Genomic DNA, 22,118 nt, shown 5'->3' with positions numbered 1-22,118 from the left:
GGCAGGTGATTGAAAACATTAAAAAATATATATTAATCACAGTCCCTTGCATTTGATACAGTGCCTTTCACATCGGGAGGACGTCTCAAAGTTCTTCACATTATTTTTACTGGAAAAGTGTAGTGACTGTGCGGTTTGTACGTGAGCATCAAAGACATCAGTGAATTGCAGGGAAAGTCATCAAGGTTAAAGTTTTACATTTTATCCAACTTAGACAATAATAATCTTTGCAATTGATATAGATATGTTGTTGAGACATCTCAGAATGCTTCACAGAATATATTGTAAAGTACACGGACTGTGTATTTTGTGGGTGAAACGCAGCAGCCAATTGCGCACAGCAGCGTCCCACAAACAGTCGTGGATTGAGTGCCCAATTATTTTACTTTTTTTTAAAAAAGGGATTATTATCCCCGAAAAGCGATCCGCCAATCGATTAACAACCGGGTTCCTATATACTGTTATGTAAACAGAGGCGTGTGGAGTAAGGAAACTTTCCTAAGGAACTCGGGTCCTCTCACTTGCGAGGTGAGCGCTCTAACCACTGAGCTACAGGACTAAATCAATTTAGATACTGGAGCCCATCACCCTTCCCTCCCATCACTGCCCGTATCAGGCAAAGACAGCAGAGGGTTTTAGTAGCAGATATCGCCTTGAATCCCACCTCGAAACCATCTCACAATGTTACATAATCCGAGGCTCAGGCCTGGATTTGGAGCCTGACTGTCAGCACACACACTCAATCCCTAATCCTATTGCGATAATCCGTTAAAATCCAGCAGAAACAGTTGAGCGCTCAGGAAGAAAGCTCAATGATTATTTTAATTATCCTTCCATTGACTGTAACAAATCCTCCGTCCCCTGATGACTTCCGATATTATGTGGATTAAAATTAAAATCAGTATTAAGAATGGGCGACACGGTGGGGGTGGGAGTGGGGGAGAGTGAAAGCATAAAGAATAACATTCTTTGATTTAGAATGAGGTACAAACAGTACTTTTTAAGAAAATGTGGTTGAAAGACATCTTCAAAAATTAGGTTGGTCGGTGGTAAGACTTCAGCCACTATGTCCCTCACCTCTGGAGCTCTCTGCCTCAAAACCTCTGCCTCACCCTCTCTATCTATCTGTGGAGTCCTGTAGCTCAGGGGTTAGAGCACTCGCTTTGCAAGTGAGAGACCTGAGTTCAATTCCAGGCAGAGGGCGAAACCTTGGGCAAGTTTCCTTACTCCACACAGAGCCTAATAATAATCCTTCCAAAACCAAAAACAATAATAAATTGGTCATTTTCAATCCACGACTGTTTGTGGGACATTGCTGTGCGCAATTGGCTGCCGCGTTTGCCCACAAATATACAGTCAATTCACTTTACAGTGTGTTCTGTGAAGCGCTTCGGGACGTCCTCCCGACGTGAAAAGCGCTATATCAAATGCAAGGATTATTATTATTATCTTTAATTCCCACCTTAAGACCTATCTCTCAGACTGAGCCTATGGTCATCGCCCCCTTCTCCCTCGCTCAGTATCCGACCCCACCACTGTCCAGCGCCCCAAGATGCTATCCTGTGTGAGTGGCGCAGTGCAAATGCAAGTTGTTATTGGCAGCGCCTAAGTGCTAGGAGATAATAATAAAAATCCTTGCATTTGATACAGCGCCTTATCACGTCGTTGAGACATGTCAAAGTTCTTCACAGAATATACTGTAAAGTAAATTGACTGTATATACTTCTTGTGTGCGAAACATGGCAGCCAATTGCACAGGCGCACAGGAATTATTACCCCCAGAAAGTGATCCGCCAATCGACTAACAACCGGATTCCTACTCACTGCTGGGTAACCAGAGGCATGTGTGTAGAGTAAGGATACTTGCTAAGGTTTTGCCCTCTGCCCGGGAAACAAACTGGGGTCCTCTCGCTTTCGAGGTGAGCGCTCTAACCCACTCCAGGAGATGGAAGTCTTTACCTATGTTGATTCCAGCGTTGCTTTTCTCATACCCGGGAGACGGGAGAGTGTTCTCCAGGTACCCAAACTGTGGCAGGCTCTGCAGATCAAAGGTCAGCTCCTCTGGTCTGGTGTCCTTGTCCGTGGCGCTCAGATACCTCTCTGACAGGCTGGCCTTCCCGCCCTCATCCACTACAAACATTTCTCCTGTGAAGGGGAAGAGGGACATTACCCGCATTGTTAGGACGTGGGACCCTCGTTGGATGTCGGCCTCGTGGTTGCGGCAGGACGGGCATTTTGGAAGTTTGAGATCAAATGAGATTCACTCAAATCGATCTTGTGATGTTGTATTACGATCCTTGCATTTGGTACAGTGCCTCATCACATCAGAAGGATGCCTCAAAGAGCTTCACAGAATCTAGTGAAATGGAGTGAATGTGGATTTGTAGGCGAATGCAGTAGCCCAATTGCGCACAGCAATGCCCCACAAACAGCTATGAAGCGAATTACCAATATTATTTTGGGAAATTGTTGGCCAAGACACCAGGAGAGAGAAATTCCCTTCTCGTTTTAGACAGGTTGTTAGAAATAGAAAATGCTTCACCACACATTCATATTCCTCTCCAAGCCTTTTGATGTTTAGAAAACTTGTTACTCCGGATGGGCAGGCTTTCTAAAACATTGGCTTTAATGCTACCAGCTGTTTGTGGAGATAGAGAACAAAGCTGCTATTTTTTTCCCCAATACTGGCATTGACTTCAGATTTTCACACATTTTAAATCAATTGACTTAAGACAAACACAAAAAAACCCCACACAAAACAGATGCTCCGGAGTGCAGGGAACGTAAAGCAGCTAAAATGGAAAGTTTCCCAGTCAGACAGAGCGCTCTGAGAGAGAAAAATTAAAACAATTTTTTTTTTCTTTGCAAATCCAAGACCTGAAATTTGACCCAGTCTTAGCCTGACGGACTGTTCTGTTATAAATGCCTTGTCACGATGTCTCTCAAAGCACTTTGCAGGAATTACTGTGAACTGCATTGGATGTGTGTTTTGTAGGTGAATGTGACCCCAACCAATTTGCACATAGCAATGTCCCGCACACAGATGAGAAGTGAATGGGGAATTTTATCTGGGGGATTGTTGGCCAGGACACTGGGCGAAACTCCCTTCTCTTTTCGAATAGCCCCACAGGATCCTAAACATCCAGCTGAACTGGCACAGTCAGTTTAACGCCTCATCCGAAGAACGGTACCTCTGACAATGCAGAGCTTCCCCCAGCGCCACTCTGGAATGTCAGCCTAGACTGTGAGCTCAAAGTTCCCCCATCGTGGGGCGTGAACCCACAACCTACTGACTTGGAGAGTTACCAACTGAGCCAGACTGACACTTAACAATTCTGCTCGACTGAATTCCAGCAAATCTTACATTTCGAGTCCAAATGGGTTTCGCAGGTTAACGCATAGCAGAATTCTGGATTTATTAACCCCTTACCGTTTTAAACGATCTGGGACACTGCTGTGTGCAATTGGCTGGCTGGCGTGGAATATACAATTCACCTTACAGTGTATCCTGTGAGACACTTTGAGACGTCTCGAAGATGTGATGAGGCGCTGTATCAAATGCAAGGATTATTATTATTATTATCTATTTAAATCAGACCCTATATGTGGGAGTTTGCGAACAGTGACCATATGGGGTTTACCAGCTGTGCTCAGTACATATGATTTCTGCAGAATCTTAACTTTGGATGAAGAACTCCCTCAGAGTGTTCATGTACATTAATATTTGCCGTGACTACACAGGCTAGCAGATGGGTTGCACTATCACCAGTGACCTTGACCAGCCTTCCGCACCACCACACTTTCAAAGTCTCCCGTTCCTACCAGGCTTGACTACCTCACATTCCCCCTTCAATGATAAGACCATCAGCCACACGCAGCGCAAAATGAGAGGCTATTTTTCTTTTTTTAAAGAAAATTATTCAATCGCTTAATAACAATAATAAACCTTGCATTTGATGTAGCGACTTACCACGTCGTTGAGACATCTCAAAGCACTTCACAGAATACATTGTAAAGTGGATTCGTTGTATATTTTGCTGTTGAAAGGCGGCAGTCAATTGTGCACAGAGGTGTCCCACGACTGTGGATTGAGTGAGCACATTTTTATTTGAGGGATTATTACTCCCAGAAAGCGATCCACCAATTCACTAACAACCAGGTTCCTACTTACTGTTGGGTAAACAGAGGCGTGTGGAGTAAGGAAACTTGCCTACCTTTTCGCCCTGCCCGGGAGTCGAACCCGGGTCCTCTCGCTTGCGAGGCGAGTGCTCTAATCACTGAGCTACAGGACTCAGCTTGATTCAAAGCTCGGCCCCAGAGGTGAAAGGCCAGTGTACCAAACCGCCCACCACCAACACCCCCCCCGTTCCCCCTGCTCAGACAGATGGAGGCACCTGAAGGCAATGTGTGTTCACTGACTCACCAACATGAACGGCCGGAGGTTGATTGTTGACGGGCAGAATCGTGATGTTAAGGTCGTAGACGGGGAGAGAGCCATGGAGCGGAATCGGTGGCGGAAGTGGTCCTTCGTAACAGCAGCTGTCCACAGTGCCCGCCTCACCGTCTGAGACAATGACCGTCACTGTATCCACAAGGGAACTGTAACCTATTTCACCTCCTGGATAGAGGTGATCGGTGGGGGGAGTGTTGGAGACAAAAAGGAGGAATGTATTTTGATACTGTATTGTCTTTCTTTTGGTAGAATATGCAGAAACATAAGCGTGAAATCACTTCGAACTCCATCTAAGGAGCGTAAGTGTACCAATAATAATAATAATCCTTGCATTTGATATAGCGCTTTATCACGTCTTGGAGACATCTCAAAGCGCTTCGCAGAATATACTGTAAAGTGAATTGATTGTATTTTTGTGGGCAAAATGTGGCAGCCAATTGCGCCCAGCAGTGTCCTATAAACAACAACAACAAGATTTCATTTATAGAGCGCCTTTCACGTCGGGAGGACGTCCCAAGGCGCTGTACAGTTGGGTTGGGACCCGAGCAGTGGGGAAATGTTCAGGGTGAGCGGAGGGAAGGGAGGGAGCGAGGAGGGGGTAGAGAGTCAAGAGGGGAGCTGAAGGCACAGTCAAAGAGAAAGGTCTTGAGATCGGCCTTGAAGGAGGAAAGGGAGGAGGCGGCAAAGGCACTGGGGATGGAGTTCCAGAGCCTCGGGGCTGAGAGGCTGAAGGCCACCGATGGTAGGGCGGTTGGGGCGGGGGATGTGGAGCAGACCGAGAGCAGAGGTAGGAGGGAGCGAGGCCGTGAATGGCTTTGTAGGTGAGGATGAGGATCTTGAATTCGATCCTCTGGGGGATGGGGAGCCAGTGGAGGCGAGCGAGGGTGGGAGTGATGTGGTCCCGAAGCCTGGTGCTCTAACCACCGAGCTACAGCTCTCCACTTTACCCTTACCTAACAAAAATAGAAGGAGTTGGGGTCAGAGTTGGGCTGTGGGAACAGAACGAGTTGGTCTGATCAACGTCTCTGCTCCTATAATTGTTTGGGAAATGCTGTGTGTAATTCCACATGTAAGGGCTGTAAAAAAAAGGTTTTAAAGTCATAATTTGATTACTCGATCTACGAGTGTTTGTGGGACGCTACTGTGCGCAATTGGCTGCCGCGTTTCGCCCACAAAATATGTGCAATCAATTCACTTTATAGTATATCCTGTGAAGCACTTTGAGAAGTCTCGAAGACATGATATGGCACTGTATCAAATACAAGGATTATCGTCAGTACCTGTGTGCCAGTAGGAAATCAAGCCTCGGCTGATGTCCAGCTGTGAGAACTTGTCCACAGTGACGCCCCCTCTTTGCACGGCCCCGTACGATGGTGCTCGGGCAATCATGTAGTTCAGCCTCATGTCGTCGCTGTCCATGTCGGTTGCGTGCAGGTACTCGGTGGTTATGGTGACCTTTTCCCCTTCGGGGCAGCGCAGTGCGGACTTCAGCCTTGGCCCCAACTCTGGGGGCTCATCGTTGATCGGTATAATCTGCACCAAAAGGTGCAAAAAAAAACCCAAATTGGTCACTTCAATCCACGGCTGTTTGTGGGACACTGCTGTGCACAATTGGCTGCCGTGTTTTGCCCACAAAATATACACAGTCAATTCACTTTACAGTCTATCCTGTGAAGTGCTTTGAGACGTCTCGAAGACGTGATAAGGCGCTGTATCAAATACAAGGATTATTATTAATATGAATGATCAAAGAATATACCAGCCATTAACATGTCAAGTAATGGCATCTAGACTTAGAAATAATAATAATCCTTGCATTTGATACAGCCCCTTATCATGCCGTTGAGACGTCTCAAAGCGCTTCAGAGAATATAGTGTAAAGTGCGTGACTGTGTATTTTATGGGCTAATCGAGGCACTTGCACACAATGAATGTGGCTATAGTCTACTGTCTTAATGAGCTTCATAATTACCATTAACAATAATAATAAGATCTTTACATTTAAAATCACTATCATTGGGAGTTTCAAAACTCTTCACGGGATATTCATTTTCATAGAATGTTACGGCACAGAAGGAGGCCATTCGGCCCATCGAGTCTGTGCGGCTCTTTGACAGAGCGTCACTTTCACTAACCCCAATCAGCAGCTTTCTCCCCATAACCCAGCAAACCCGTCTTCCCCAGATACTGTCTAGTTCTCTCTTAAAAGCTGTTATCGAATCGGACTTCACTACCCTTTCAGGCAGATCATTCCAAGTTCGAACAACTATTTACTTGTAATATTACTTGTAAGGAAGTAACTGTAGTGACTGTGAATTTAGTAGAAACACAGAAACATAGAAACAGAAACAGGAGTAGTTATTCGTTCCCTTGAGCCTGTAAGATCATGGCTGATCAGTACCTCAAGTCCAGTTACCCGCCCTTGCCCCATATTCCTTAATAACCTGACCTAATATTTATCGATTGTTGGTGACAAGGCAGCCAATTTGCACACAGCAACATCCCCACATACTAAATGACTGTCAAGTGACGTGACTGTGTATTTAGAGATGAATGCTGGAATTCCCGAAATCCATCAGTCATTCACATCAATACAACTGGGGTTCTGGCACTTGCAAGGTCCTGCAGTTGTATTGACGTGAATAACTGATGGATATGGGGGTTGTTGCCAGGATCTCTTCCCTGTTTGAATTGGGATGTTTTACTGCCCAAATGTACAAGCGCACAGAACCTCGATTTAACATCTCATCTGAAGGCTGGTGCCAATGACGGCGCTGTGAGCAAAATGACAGCCAAATTTGTGATTACTTGAGATGTCTTGACGTGATACAATCCTATAAACCTTCCTTCCTTCCTTCCTTCTTCCCTCTCCCTCGCCTCCCTCCCTCGCCTCCCTTCCCTCCTCCCTTCGGCAGCCCGGTATCTGTCTGACACATGTTGGAAAACCATCTCTCGCTTAAGACTGCAAGTTGCAGCTACTCATGGAAATATCCCTGTGGCTGGAATGGAGTTCTCTCACTCTCTCACTCTCTCACTCTGTCTCCTCTTCTGCTCACCTAATTCCTGAAAGCATTATCTCTTATGTTCATAATACTATAAGACGAAAGGCAGACTTAATGTCAGTCAAACAGTCCCCAGGCACTCTGTAAAATCTTCCTCTGATATATTTTAGGTTGTACATGCAGTGTAAAGCATGAAAGCTTAATCCATTTGTCAGATCCCGCAGGAATTAAACTACACTTCATTGTTCTCCCATAGATTTACATAAAACCCTGTGCTAGATTGCCATATGCTGCGATATATATTGATGCTTTGTCTTCGCTCATTACCTTTACTGTTAGCACTCCATCTGCAGTGTTAAAGCCATCTGTGGCTGTGAATACCATTGAATCTGACAAGGTCTCCGAATCGTCATGTTGGTACCTGTGAACACAGCGGAAACCGTGTCGGAAATTAGTACAACACGGCAGAACCTGCTAAACCCTCCATCACAAGGCAGACTCAAAACAACAGTTAATAATAATAATAATCAAAAGCTAAGGCAAGTTTCCTTACTCCACATGCCTTTGTTTATCATGCAGTAAAGTAGGAGCCCGGTTGTTAGTCGTTTGGCAGCCAATTGCGCACGGCAGTGACCCACAAACAGTCGTGGATTGAGTGACCAATTTATTATTATTAATTTTTGAAGGAATTATGATAGGAAATGCAGGAAAAAAGTGGGGGGGAACTTGGGGGGAGAAGAGAGCTTGCAGTCCTTACCGGACTTGAAAGGATCTGAGGTCCTGGAGTGTGAACATGTCGCCCTCCCACATCACGTTGCCCAGCACCTGGACCTCTCCATGCTCAGGTCTGCGCTGCAGCTGAATACGAAGGTCCTCGTCCTGGGTGTCTCTGTCCGTCACCATCAGGTTTGCCTGGGTGATGAGGCACCCCGAGCCCTCCTCCGCTTTGATTTGGTTGGTGAAAATCTAACATGCAGCGGACAAAGAATCTCGTTGACATGCCTCGTGTGTGATAAGAACACGTTCCTGGGTGGTGAGGAGGGTTTGGGGGGAAGGTTAGCACTCTCCGCTTTGTATGAATGCCTCAAAATGCTTTGCAGGGAGGACATGGAACGTGGAGGAGAAGAAAGGCAATTTAACTAAAAAGAATTTAACTGAAGAGAAGTTGACTGAAGGCAAAGAGATACAGGGCAGCCGTGTTATGGTAGGCCCTGGTTTTACGTGCGGGTGTTTATAGCTACAATCCCCGGTTTCCCACACTACAAAATGGCCACCTTACCAAATGATGCCATTTCCTGCGCATAGCACCCACATAGACATCCACATCCACACAGCCACAGGAAATGATGTTGGCAACACTTCCTGTTCATAGATCGCCCACAGGAAGTGACATCGCAGCGACCTGACGACCCGGAAGTCGGTTATTTGTTCACACTTCATTTCAACGGTTGTGGCTGTGGGGGGGGAGCCTGGGTTTTTGGGACAAGGCGAAAGGGGCCCTAGGAGAAGGTTCCGGAGAATGGCTAAAGGCTTGGACCCTCGCCTGGACAACATCGTAAGGAAAAAGAAATCACTGTAACAGAGAATGCTATTAAAGTCCATCTTGCTTCACATTATTTCCTAAATAATAGTGGATCTATAAAGATGTGTGTGTCTTACAATAATTCACCACTTTTAAAAAGTATAAATATATATATATATTAATGCAGAGAAAAGGAGTTTAAACGATGTTGTCTCCTCATAAGCTGCCCAGGGAGCTTGTCAGTTGGTGCTGGAGTGAATCTAATTGGTCTCATGTACTCAATGTGCAACATGCTTAACATAAAGTGGTCTTGGGTCGGGGTGAAAGTGTGCGATTAAACAGATGGTACAGATCAAAATGAACAGAGGACAAGACAACAGCGTCTTAAATAAATAAACTAGACTTTCTCAGAGGTCCACGTTGTGTGGCTCTCCATACCTCTGGCGGCTGATCATCCACAGGCATGATGGTAATGTTAAAGACAAGGCCGGTCACTGTGCCTCCCTGCTGATCTGTGACGGAGAACACAAACTGCACCAGCAGCGGAGCAGGGCCCAGGTCTCCCTGCGGGGGCATGTAGGCCACCTTCATGTGTCTGACCGCGTGCTGCGAAGAGAGAGACAACGTCTGAGTCCAATAACAAGGAGGAAAGTGAAGAAACTTGCATTTTTACAGCACCTGTTATGCCAGTCATAAATAATAATCATTGCCTCGTGGAGACGTCTCAAAGCGTTTCACGGGATTTCACTGTGAAACATAGTGACTATGTATTCGTAGACAAATGCGGCAGCCAATTTTCACACATCAATGTCCCACGAACAACAATAGAATCTTAGAATATTACAGCATATAAGGAGGCCATTCAGCCCATCGTGCCTGTGCTGGCTCTTTGGAAGAGCTACCCAATCAGTCCCACTCCCCCGCTCTTTCCCCATAGCCCTGCAAATTTTTCCTTTTCAAGTACCTATCTAATTACCCTTTGAACCATGAAGTGAATAATTGTTTATCTAGGGGATAGTTGGCAAGGACACCGGTAGAAACTCCTTTTTCATTTTAAGTAAGCGCTCTTTATAACGTCCACCCTGGGAACTGGCAGTCAGAGTCTTAGTTTAATGTGTTATCTAAAAAGATGGCACCGCCGATTGTGCAGCGCTCCCCCAACAATGGATTGGAGTGTCAACATAAACTGCAAGGTCAAAGGCCTGGTGTGGGGCTTGAACCCATAACTTCTGACTCAGAGGTGAGAGTGCTACCAACTGAGCCAGACTAACACCTATAAGAGCTGGGAGTTGAGATAGGAGGGATGGTTTCACTGGAGGGGGTATTACGCCATAGCATCCTGTTTGGGTGTGGTTTTATGGTCTAAATAAAGCCTTTGCCTTGCAGGGTTACTGGGAGTTGAGTGGGAAAATCCCAGTCTTCGATGACTGATCTGCCCATCCAAATCATGCTGACAGGCCAGGCTGGGCTGGTGGGACATCAGCAGTGTCCTGAAGACCTGTCTGGCTCAGGGACCGGACTTCCAAGAGGATGGGTGTGATTCCAAAATTCTGATATATAAAATACAGTGAATGAAGGAAATTATCGCTCAGGTAATGTGATCTGCTTTGTTTTCAGATACCTGTGTGAACGATTTCAACATTGGGATAGAGGGGTCTTTCTTCGTGTTCTTTACACTGCCTGTGAAAAATATCTTCCCTGCGTCGTACCTTCTGTAACACAAGACAATCTGCTTCTTAAAAGAATAAGAATCTATGCATTTGACACATGTCTAACAACATCAAAATGTCTCAAAGGCAATTACCATCACATGTGGTGATCATAACAATAATAAAAATAATCCTTGCAATTGATATAGTGCCTTATCACGTCATTGAGAAATTCTTAAAGTGCTTCACAGAACACACTGTAAAGTGTGTATTCCCTGGGCGAAATCCAGCAACCAATCGCACACAGCAGTCATGGATTGGACAACCAAATCATCATTACTATTTCTTTTTAAAGGAATTATCAACACCAGTAAGCAATTTGTCCATCGACTAACAACTGGGCTACCAAAGCATAGACAAGCTCAGGGAGCCAGGACCAATTTTATCTGGAAGTTTGCAGGAAAAGGGAAGCAGGAGACATTCCCTTCTCTTCTCAACAACCAATTGAACAGCTCAGATGGGTCTCGTCTCATCTGCAGATGCTCTTCCCCACTCTGACCAGCACCATAATGGAACATCAAGCTTAGACTGTGAGCTAAAGACCAAATGTGGGGCTTCAGCCTATAACCTTAGTCACTGAGAAGCGAGGGTGCTACTGACTGAGCCGTCTAACACCTAATCACTGAAAGGCATATAAACTCAAGAGCTGAGAAGTAAAAGATAATCAAAGAAAAGGCACATGATAATTTAATCCCTAGGCAAAAAGGCTTGACAGCAACAACAACTTGCATTTATATTGCATTCTTCATTGCAGGGTAGGGTCCTCAGAGTACTTAACAGTGGAGCTTGACACCAAACTGGGGAGAGAGGGGAGGTGACCCTAGACACAGTCAAAGAGGAAGGTCTTCAGATGCGATCTGAAGATGGGCAAAGAGGGGTCAAGGTGGAAGGACTGAGGCGGGGAGTTCCAGAGTTTTGGGCAGTAGTGACTAAAAGAACAGCCACTGATGGTGGAGCCAATGGGACAAGGGATGTGCAGAAGGCATTCATCTCAATAACATACTTTCGGTTGAATGGGAAGAAGCAGGATTTTGTGACAATGTACATCAGCTCATTCTCTGGGGACTCGGTGTCTGTGAAGTGCAGGTGATCCTCGGTGATGTAACCAATCTCTGTCTCTTTCACCACCAGCGAGCGGGTGGTCCCGATAACCTCCTTCGGCAACTGGTCCTTCACGGGGGTCACATGAACCATCATCGTCTGAAAGAGAATAAAAGTTAATAATAACTCCCGCATTCGATGCAGCATCAAGTCTTGGAGAACACTTCAAAGCACTTCATAAGATGTATTGTAAAATGTAGTGTTTGCATAATTTGTAGGTGAAAGCGGCTGCCAATTTGAACAGTGTCCCACACACAGCAACCACGACTGTTTGTGGGACACGACTGCCGTGTTTCACCCACACAATACACAGTCGATTCAATTTACAGTGTATTCTGTGAAGCGCTTTGAGACAACTCGAAGACGTGAAAAGGCGCTATCAAATGCCAGGATTACTATTATGAAAGAATGAGTAATTTATCTGGGGATCGTTGGGCAGGACACTGGGAGTGACTCCTTTTGTTCTTCCAATATTGCTGTGGGTGTTTTAATATCCACCCGAAATAAACACGGAGGGGACCTTGGTTTAATGTCTCATCCGAAGGATGGTGCCCACAGAAGTGAAGAACCCCCACCTCTGTATTGGAATGTCCACTCCAGACTCTACCAAAGTGGGGCTTGAACTCATCAACATTGTGACTAAGAGGCGAGAGTGCTCCCAACTGAGCCAGACTGAGACCTGATAAGTGCAGAAACAAGAGTTTTTTCTTGTTAAGTAACAAGAATATCACTGTTTGTGAATTATTCTCCAAAGTTTGATGGACAGTCCAATATTTAGTGTAAATATTCATCACTTCTTCTGATCTTCTGCATTGTGCAAAACCTTGCAGCAGCAACAACAACTTGGCATTTATATAGCGCCCCTCATGCAGGGTAGCGTCCCAGAGCGCTTGATAGCGGTGGAGCATGACGCCGAGCCAAAGGGAGGGGGGAGGTAACCATAGGCACGGTCGAAGAGGAAGGTCTTCAGGTGCGGCCTGAAGATGGGGAAGAAGGGGGCAAGATGGAGGGATAGAGGAAGAGTGTTCCAGAGTTTTGGGGCATAGTGGCTGAAAGTGTGGCCACCGGTGGTTAATGCTTTTGAGAATTAAGATCCAGGATGTTACTTGGGGCAGCTCGCCTGAGGATCGGAGAGATTAGGAGGCTCCTGGCTGTCAGACAGAACGAATACTACTGAATCCTCAAAGATCTCGCCTCCAGAATGCCGGTAATAAATCAATCCGTGGATAAGATCCCGCTGCAGGAAGCTGGTCACTGGAAGGCCTGTGGGAATGAAGTTCAAAAAGGCAGTGAAACAAGCTTGCTATTCCCTCACCTCATCTGAAGGATCAGATCTATGGCAACCCCAACACCCCCCCACCCTCACCACAACAAAACATCAAGCGTAGACCACAAGTTCAAGTCCTCACGTGGGGCTTCAACCTACAACCTAGTGACCGAGAGGCGAGAGAGCTACCGACTGAGCCGGGCTGGCACAAAAACAACAACAATTTGTATTTAAATAGCGGCCTTTATGCGTGTGGGGCAGTCTCGGAGCGCTTAACAATGGTGGAACCTGACGTCAAACCAGGTGGAAGGAAAGGCACATGACCTCTCCAAAATCTTTTCAAAAAGTTTGCATTGAAGTTCGGTTCCCGTTAACTCACTTAGAGCGTTTATACGACAAATGAAATACCCCTAAGCCTCCATAGCTGCCTTTGGTATTTGCCGGCGAGCAAATATCTGACAACATTAAAGAACACTGATGCCAATACAAGACTGACACCAGCCACAAAATTAGTTGATTGAGAAGTTCAGGTGGGCTGAGTGATGATTCTGATCTACATTGCCTCCCTTGCCTCCTTCAAGCCCCGTCTCAAGACCCTTTTCCTTGACCGCGTCTTCAGTCACCCTCCAATCCCTACCCTCCCTCCTGATCCCAACCCCCAGCTCCGTTGCGGTTCCCTGACCGTCCAGCGCCTTGGAACATCCTCCTGACGTGAAAGGCGCCATGTAAATATAGTTTGTCATTGTTGTTAACCACACCATTTTAACACCATCAGCCTTTCCTTACCTGGCAGATCAGAGACTGTCTTCTTCACTATATCCCCGGCTTTGGGTGGGTGTGTGATGCGGTACAGAATATAATCGTCGCTGGAGTCAAAGTCGGAGGCAAGGAGCATGTGGTCCTCTATGGGCAGGAGCTCCCCCTCTGCGAGCTGGAGGGCCAGGTTGTTGATCAGGAAGGGAGGGCTGTCGTCCTTGGGCAGGATGTTGACTGGGAACTTGTGTCGAGCCACGTGTTTCCCGTCGGAGATTCTGAAAACAATGTAGTCCTTGGTGGTGTCACTGTCGTCGTGGTGATAGCGCACGACCCCGTCCTTGATGTCTCGCACGGTGAAGAGAAAGCCTTTGCCATCTGGCGATGGTTAAATTGAGAATTAAACCAGGAAAAAGGGGGTTCGTGATCAGACACAGAGCCATCAGAAATATACATCATCTTTTTGTAAAATATGAATTTGAAAACCTATATATATTGGTAGACTTTTCAAATACAGAAAAGTCGACAAAAAATATGGTAGGCTTTGCTGCCATATTTGAACAGTAATCATCATAATAATTAGTAATAATAATCCTTGCATTTGATTCAGCGGCTTATCACGTCATTCAAACACCTCAAAGCGCTGCACAGAATATACTGTAAAGTGGATTGACTGTATATTTTGTGGGCGAAATGGGGCAGCCAATTGCGCACAGCAGTGTCTGACACACAGTTGTGGGACTCAATTTTCTTAAAAGGTATTATTACCCCCAGAAATGTCTCAAGCCACTTTACAAGGAATTGCTGTCAAGTGTAGTGACTGATCCACTCATTTAGGGGAATTGTTGCCCAGAACATCGGGAAAAAATCCTTTCTTACTTCGGACAGTATTTCAGAATCTTTAATATTCTTCATTCTTCACTGGACTATTCCTGATTTGGGATTAGAAGCCGTGATCATCTGAACCATGATAAGAGAGAGAGTGTTACCGGCCAAACCAGGCTGATACTAACGATACTGGTCTGTCACCGGTGCTTTGTTTTGTATGTAACGGTGCAGTGTGAATGAAAGGCTGACATAGCAATAATAAAATGCTCATGAGAATACACGTTACCTTACCTCGAACAGTGAGCCTCCCGTGCTGAAGACCTTCCACTGTTACCAGACGGACAGCGTTGATGTTATCATTGTCCACTATCTGCAGGTTCTCCCAGGTGATTGATCGAGATTGACCTTCCAACAAGTCCAGGCCTGGACAGTGAAGAGATCCGAAGATCAGAACACAGGACATGGGGCACACCAACAAAAACAAATGACTTTTGTCTAGCAGGGCAGAAAAGACCAGTCAGACCCTAAGCCTTGACATTAGAGAATTACAGAACACTACAGCACAGAAACAAGCCATTTGGCCCATCAACTCCACATATTTTGAAACATTGGTCGACCTTGTCTAATCCCACTCTCCCATATGCTCCGGTTAACAGTTGGGAAGAAAACTGATCAAAAGTTAGCAAAGTTGCAGTGTAAACAGAGCTAAATTCACTCACTGTAACTATGTTAATATTACAGTAATAATAATTCTTGTATTTAATATAAAACCTTATCATGTCATTGAGATGTCGAAGCGTTTCACAGAATATGCAAAGTGAATTGACTGTGTATTTAATGGGCATACAGTAACATTAGTACTCACTAGAACGACCATCAGCACAGACACGATGGGGAGAGAGCAGGGGATGGGGTTAGAGTAGAGAGATCCAGTGGGGGAGTGAGCCCCAGTGCAGACACGATGGGGAGAGAGAGAGCAGGGAATGGGGTTAGAGTAGAGAGCTCCAGTGGGGGAGCGAGCCCCAGCACAGACACGATGGGGAGAGAGAGAGAGCAGGGAATGGGGTTAGAGTAGAGAGCCCCAGCACAGACACCATGGGGAGAGAGAGAGAGCAGGGAATGGGGTTAGAGTAGAGAGCTCCAGTGAGGGAGCGAGCCCCAGCACAGACACGATGGGGAGAGAGAGAGAGCAGGGAATGGGGTTAGAGTAGAGAGCTCCAGTGGGGGAGCGAGCCCCAGCACAGACACGATGAGGAGAGAGAGAGAGAGCAGGGAATGGGGTTAGAGTAGAGAGCTCCAGTGGGGGAGGGAACCCCAGCACAGACACGATGGAGAGAGAGAGAGAGAGCAGGGAATGGGGTTAGAGTAGAGAGCTCCAGTGGGGGAGCGAGCCCCAGCACAGACACGATGGGGGGAGAGAGCAGGGGATGGGGTTAGAGTAGAGAGCTCCAGTGGGAGAGCGAGCCCCAGCACAGACACGATGGGGAGAGAGAGAGAGAGCAGGGAATGGGGTTAGAGTAGAGAGCTCCAGTGGGGGAGGGAACCCCAGCACAGACACGATGAGGAGAGAGAGAGAGAGCAGGGAATGGGGTTAGAGTAGAGAGCTCCAGTGGGGGAGGGAACCCCAGCACAGACACGATGGAGAGAGAGAGAGAGAGCAGGGAATGGGGTTAGAGTAGAGAGCTCCAGTGGGGGAGCGAGCACCAGTGCAGACATCATGGGCCAGGCCCCATTTTCCTTACTTAAATTTCTGTGATTCTGTTCTAAATAGGAAAAAAAAACAAGGCAATTGTAATAAATTGACATTCCCCATTGTGCTACTCACAGAGAAAAGGCAGCTGTACGTTTTCTTTGAAAATACACTTACCCATATTCCAGGAAACCCTGGGAGCATTTGTTTCGGCTGTTCTGATTGAAAAATGGACCATGATGGGAGCGCTGTCCAGGAAAAATACATCGACTGCCTTAAAATCAACCTGAAATATGACAAAGATTAAATATAATAATTCTCTTATAATAAGTTGTGGGCAAAAGGCGGCAGCCAATTGCGCACAACAGTGTCCCACAAATGGTTGTGAATTCAGTGAGACATGATAAGGTTCTATATCAAATGCAAGGATTCCCGGGCAGGGCAAAACATTGGGCAAGTTTCCTTACTCCACACGCCTTTGTTTACCAAGCATTAAGTAGGAACCTGGCTGTTAGGCGATTGGCGGATCGCTTTTCCAGGGGGAAGAATTTCTTCAAAATAAATGAAAATAATTTGGTCACTCAATTCACAACTGTTTGTGGGACGCTGCTGTGTGCAATTGGCTGCCGCGTTTCGCCCACAAAATATACAGTCAATTCACTTTACAGTATTTACACTTTACAGTATTCTGTGAAGCGCTTTGAGATTTCTCGAAGACGTGATAAAGTGCTGTATCAAATGCAAGAATTATTATTATTACCTCGTAGTTCCTTCTTTCAGTGTGGCTGATGTTCGGTGGCTGGTACGCTATCTTCATCTCATGCAGGTCCTGCCAGGTGAATGAGGTGATGGGCTTGGTGTGGTCCTCCAAGTGGGTGATGTAACCTTCCTCTGGAGGTTTGGTGATCTTGAAGAACAGCCGGTGCTTTGGGGACTCATCGTCGGTTGCGTCCAGGGCTGCCGTGCTGAGCGGCGTGAGGATGAACTGGTCAAGCTCGAGGATGAACATTGACATGAAGGCAGCTTTTGGTCGCTGGTTTGGAATTCCGCCTTTAATCTTAACAGGAATCCAAGCGTTTTCCACCTGGGAAAGGAGCATTAAATCAGATTGGTCGGTAACAACAACAACTTGCATTTATATAGCGACCCTCACATAGGGTAGCATTCCAGAGCATGGAGAATAATAATAATAATAACAATAATAGTCCTTGCCTTATCACGTCATCGAGGCAGGTCTCAAAGCATTTCACAGAATATAGATTGACTGAGAAATTGAGCAACCAAAACTCTCTAGGGATCCTGCTATATTTTTGTTGTTATACTGTTAAATAAATTGACTGTATATTTTGTGGGGTAAAACGAGGCAGCAAGAAAGGGGGAGGAGAGGGGGAGAGAGGGGTAGAAGAGGGGGTGTAGGAAGGAGAGAGTGGGGCATGAGAGAGAAGTGTGTAGTAGGAGAAGGGGGGAAGGAAGGAGATGGGTAGCAGAAAGGAAAGAGGGGGCAGGAGAAAGAGAGTGGATTAGGAGAGAGAGAGGGGGTGTAGGAGGGGGGTGGCAGGAGAGAGGGGGCAGGAAGGAGAGAGTGGGGGCAGGAAGGAGGTGGGCGGGAAGCAGAAAGTGGGGGGAAAGAGAGAGGCAGAATGGGGGGGAGGAGGGAGAAGGAGAGAGGCAGAGTGGGGGGGGGGGGGGAGAAGGAGAGAGTCGGAGAGGTGGCGGAAAAGAGGGGGGACGGAGTTACCTGCAGCTGTAATCTACTCTTTTCGTCTCTGATCTCCACAGTAATGGGAATGTAGTCGACATCAGGAGAAGGTGGGCTGAGGTGTTGATATTTCAGCCCCATCGTTAGGAAATGCTCACAGTCAGCCTTCAGGAAACGCACCTCCTTAGCCCCAGCTGGGCAAGCCTTGTTCCCGGCACACAGAAGCCCAGTCTGTCTGACTGAAGAATTAACATTGCAAAAAAATACAATACAAAAATACAAATTACCAGGATTGCTTTATGAACCAATCAAGTCAACAGAGCATTGGTGTAATGATAATAATAATGATAATGATGATGATAATGATAATAATCCTTGTATTTTATAAATGCCTTCTAGTGTCGTTTAAGTCATCTCAAAGCGCTTCACAGAATATTCTGTAATGTGGATTGACTGTGAATTTTGTGGGCGAACCACAGCAGCAAATTACACAATCCGCTTTCCGGGGGGTAATACCTCATCCGAGTGCTATATAGATTAGTCTGTGTTGTTTCAGGCCTATTTCACCACCTGCCAGATTGCAGTAAGCTAGTTCTGATGAAATGTTATCGACCTGACATGTTAACTCATTTTCCTCTCTCTATAGATGCTGCCTGACCTGCTGCGTGTTCCCAGGCACTTCTGGTTTCTATTTCAGATTTCCAGCATCTGCAGTATTTTGCCTTTTGTTTATACATTAATCTCCTTCAATGCCTCAGGACATACTCCCGACATGAAAGGCACTATATAGATGTAATTTATTGTTGTATTATTCTACCCATTTTTATAATAATCATTACTCGTTACAGTGCTTTAATGTCGGAAAGATGCATCAAAGCGCTTCACAGAATTCGCTCTTAAGTGCAATGTCTGTTTGCAAACATAGCAGCCAATTTGTGTACAGAGAGAGGCCCAAAACTTGGGAAGCACAGAGTATGTGTTGGGGTAACTGCTGGGTTCTAATCCGCTAAAACCGCATAGGTTGTCCTTGAGATCACTGTCTCACAACCTTCCCAGTGCTTGATTGGGCTTTGGCTTGCAAGGTTGACAGACGTGGAGTGGGTCGATCGATTGATCGATCTGGAATGCACTGCCCGAAAGGGAGGTGGAAGCAGATTCAATAATAACTTTCAAAAGGGAATTGAATACTTACTTGTAAAGAAACTTGCCTAAGGTTTCCCACTGCCCAGGAATCAAACCCAGGTCCTCTCGCTTGGGAGGCGAGAGGGCTAACCACTACTCTATGGGACTCTGTGGAAATGGCCTCATTCTGTGTTGTAGGATTCCAAATCCCTGACTGACCAGCACTTTGGGATGTCCTGCTGACGTGAAAGGCGCTGTGTAAATATTATTTTAGATTTTGGATTTTTGTGCGATTCATGAATGACAAAGTCGTTACCTGTCCTCTGATCATTGTTGATTCCTGCATCTAGTGACCGTCCTCTTGGATACTGAGGAACATCAGTGATGATCTGGCCATGAGCTGGAACCAGAGCCTCAGGAGGTAAGATCCTGACTGTGCAGACTGTCCCTGATCGTTCCGCATTGTACCTGAATGATACAACTTCTTTGTCGATGGGGTTCGAGACGCCGTAAAACTCTGGCACCTCCAAGGCAACCGTCCCGAAGCAAACCAGGCCGGCCTCGGGTTCGCTGACCCTCACCTTCAGCAGGAAGGTCTCCATCAAGGTCTCGGTCTCTGTGAATCTGTCAATTGAGAGAAATGCAGATGAGTAAAATAACTCAAGGTGCGAATACTAATAATCCTTCAATTTAATGTAATTCTAATAATAATCCTTGCATTTGATATAGCGCCTTATTATCTCTTCAAGACGTCTCAAAGCACTTCACAGGATACACTGTAAAGTGGATTGACTGTGTGTTTTATGGGCGAAACGTGGCAGCCAACTGCGCACAGCAGCGTCCCACAAACACTTGTGGATTGAGTGATCAATTATTATTATCTTTTGAAAGAATTACTGCTCCTGGAAAAGCGATCCACCGATCGACTAACAACCAGGTTCCTAATTACTGCTGGGTAAACAGAGGCGCCTGGAGTAAGGAAATTGTCATTACCTGTAGATCCTCATCATCACATTATCCTCCTCCAGGATGGGGCAGCCATTGTGAGTATATTTGACTTCTTCGGGGAAGAAATGGCAGTCAAACACCTGCTCGGAGATATAATCATTCATGAAAGGTGAAGCATTCGGCAATTTGATACATCAGTGTGATGCTCTGCATAGACTTGGAGCAAAATTACATGGGGTAGTGTCTCGGAGTGCTTAAGCTTCCAAACACGTTTGAGAGGGTTAAACCCCACAACAATACTTCCAGCTATGCCAGGGCAGGGGGAACAAGAGGGCACAGGTTTAGGGTTGGAGGGATAATTTCAGGATATGCAACAGGAAGTATTTCTTTGTACATAGATGGTAACGGGACTCATTTAAGTAGTCAATTTACCCCCACCCCCGAAGCAGCCTTGCCTGAAACCAGCAAACTCCTTGCTGTGCATAATTCACCCGCTAGAACAATTCAGTCACTACACTTGACACTAATTCCCTTTGAAACACTTTGAGAGGTTTGGGCATCATATCAAACGCGAGGTCTGTTATTTGTTTTTTAACGTTTCAGGTCGAGGACTAAAAGTAACCAAAGGTCATCGACCTTTCCTCTCTCCATAGATGCTGCGTGACCTGCTGCGTGTTCCCAGCAATTTCTGGTTTTATTGTTATTTATTACATTACACTAGTAGCAAATCGCCCCTTACCTCTCTCCCCGCTGTATCTTACAGAATGAACACCAACTCACCTGAGGTTTTAACTTGCCGACTTGCTGCGTAGCAGGTTCGTTTAACACCACTTCCACTTTGCAGGGATCCTGGTTTTCAGGGACATTGAATTGTAGGTCCCTATTTGTCACATACACAGACTGTCCTCTGCCGACCATAATCCCTCGGTTTAGCCGGACAAGCCCGCCTGCTGCTGTCAGCACAGAGTGGGAAGCCACCAGAGATAGCAGAACTAGGAAAACCTTCAGCCGCTCCATCTTAACAAGATGGCTCTATCTTGGGAGCTCTATTGAGGTAACAGATGTCTGACGAGATAGCTGTAGCAACAGGCACTTTAAATCCTCACTGAGGAAGAGAATTCTGCAGAGTGTTCATGTTGTTGAGGAAGGAGGTGAAGTTGGTTTGTCCAGGATCTCTTCAACCTTCATAGCTGTGTAGCTATGACACAGGTAGCTGTGTCCTCCACCCTCTCTGCTGGTTTGCTCAGATGCAGCATGTTTCATAGGAGATGGGCATCATGAAGTCCTGTAGCTTAGTGGTTAGAGCGCTCGCCTCACAAGCGAGAGGACCTGAGTTCGATTGCCGGGCAGGGCAAAATCTTAGGCAAGTTTCACTACTCCACACGCCTCTGTTTACTTAGCAGTAAGTAGACCGGTCATTAGTCAATTGGCAGATCATCTCCCGGGGTTAATAATAATCTGTTCAAACAAATAATAATTTGGTCACGAAATCCATGCCTGTTTGTGGTACACTGCCGTGTGAAATTGGCTGCCGCGTTTCTCCCACAAAATATACGGTCAAACCACTTAACATTATAAACTGTGAAGCACGTTGAGATGTCTCAACGATGTGATAAGGCGCTGTTATTAAATGCAGGGATTATTATAATTATTAGGTACAATACAATGATGCTTTGTCTTTCTGCAGTATTAGGGACAATGCAATGAAGCTGCAGCAATGGGTACCCGTTTGGTATTGCTGTGAGCTCCTCTTCGTTGCACAGGTGAAACAGCCCCAGAAACACGATTCCGTGAGGTTTAATGAAAAGCAGCCGGTGACTGATTAAGGAAAGGCACAGTGACAGCACTTCCTTGTACAGAGTCAAGGTCAGGCAGCAGATGGTACCCATTTAGCGCACAATCCAACCTTGATAAGATCACTTCAACTCGCTCGAAGAAAATCACTCTTAAGTTTTAAATTGAGGGCGTCTTGATTTCAAAAAGAAACCCTTGTTTCCGATAATTTTAATAGGGCGCAATTAAAT

General features: G+C 46.0%; 1 protein-coding gene across 1 annotated transcript in view; it reads right to left on the bottom strand.

Annotated features, from left to right (window-relative positions):
* The window catches only part of frem1b (Fras1 related extracellular matrix 1b), a 46,702-nt gene extending 25,666 nt beyond the window's left edge, over window positions 1-21,036 (bottom strand). The window contains exons 1-17 of the mRNA XM_042335710.1: window positions 20,875-21,036; window positions 20,140-20,234; window positions 19,463-19,770; window positions 18,064-18,263; window positions 17,086-17,409; window positions 16,503-16,611; window positions 14,927-15,058; window positions 13,841-14,185; window positions 12,908-13,050; window positions 11,690-11,886; window positions 10,599-10,689; window positions 9,416-9,583; window positions 8,213-8,421; window positions 7,783-7,876; window positions 5,734-5,986; window positions 4,424-4,618; window positions 1,960-2,145 (exon numbers count right to left, since the gene is read on the bottom strand). Coding sequence (XP_042191644.1) covers window positions 1,960-2,145; window positions 4,424-4,618; window positions 5,734-5,986; window positions 7,783-7,876; window positions 8,213-8,421; window positions 9,416-9,583; window positions 10,599-10,689; window positions 11,690-11,886; window positions 12,908-13,050; window positions 13,841-14,185; window positions 14,927-15,058; window positions 16,503-16,611; window positions 17,086-17,409; window positions 18,064-18,263; window positions 19,463-19,770; window positions 20,140-20,234; window positions 20,875-21,012 — 3,187 coding nt within the window. The 5' untranslated portion in view covers window positions 21,013-21,036. The remainder of the gene's footprint in view (window positions 1-1,959; window positions 2,146-4,423; window positions 4,619-5,733; window positions 5,987-7,782; window positions 7,877-8,212; window positions 8,422-9,415; window positions 9,584-10,598; window positions 10,690-11,689; window positions 11,887-12,907; window positions 13,051-13,840; window positions 14,186-14,926; window positions 15,059-16,502; window positions 16,612-17,085; window positions 17,410-18,063; window positions 18,264-19,462; window positions 19,771-20,139; window positions 20,235-20,874) is intronic.
* Between the last annotated feature and the right edge of the window lie 1,082 nt (window positions 21,037-22,118).

Source organism: Callorhinchus milii, unplaced genomic scaffold, assembly GCF_018977255.1.
Source record: "Callorhinchus milii isolate IMCB2004 unplaced genomic scaffold, IMCB_Cmil_1.0 Scaffold5, whole genome shotgun sequence".
Lineage (NCBI taxonomy): Eukaryota > Metazoa > Chordata > Chondrichthyes > Chimaeriformes > Callorhinchidae > Callorhinchus > Callorhinchus milii.
The sequence above is the reverse complement of the archived record's forward strand: the minus strand, read 5'-3'. Positions and strand labels throughout refer to the sequence as shown.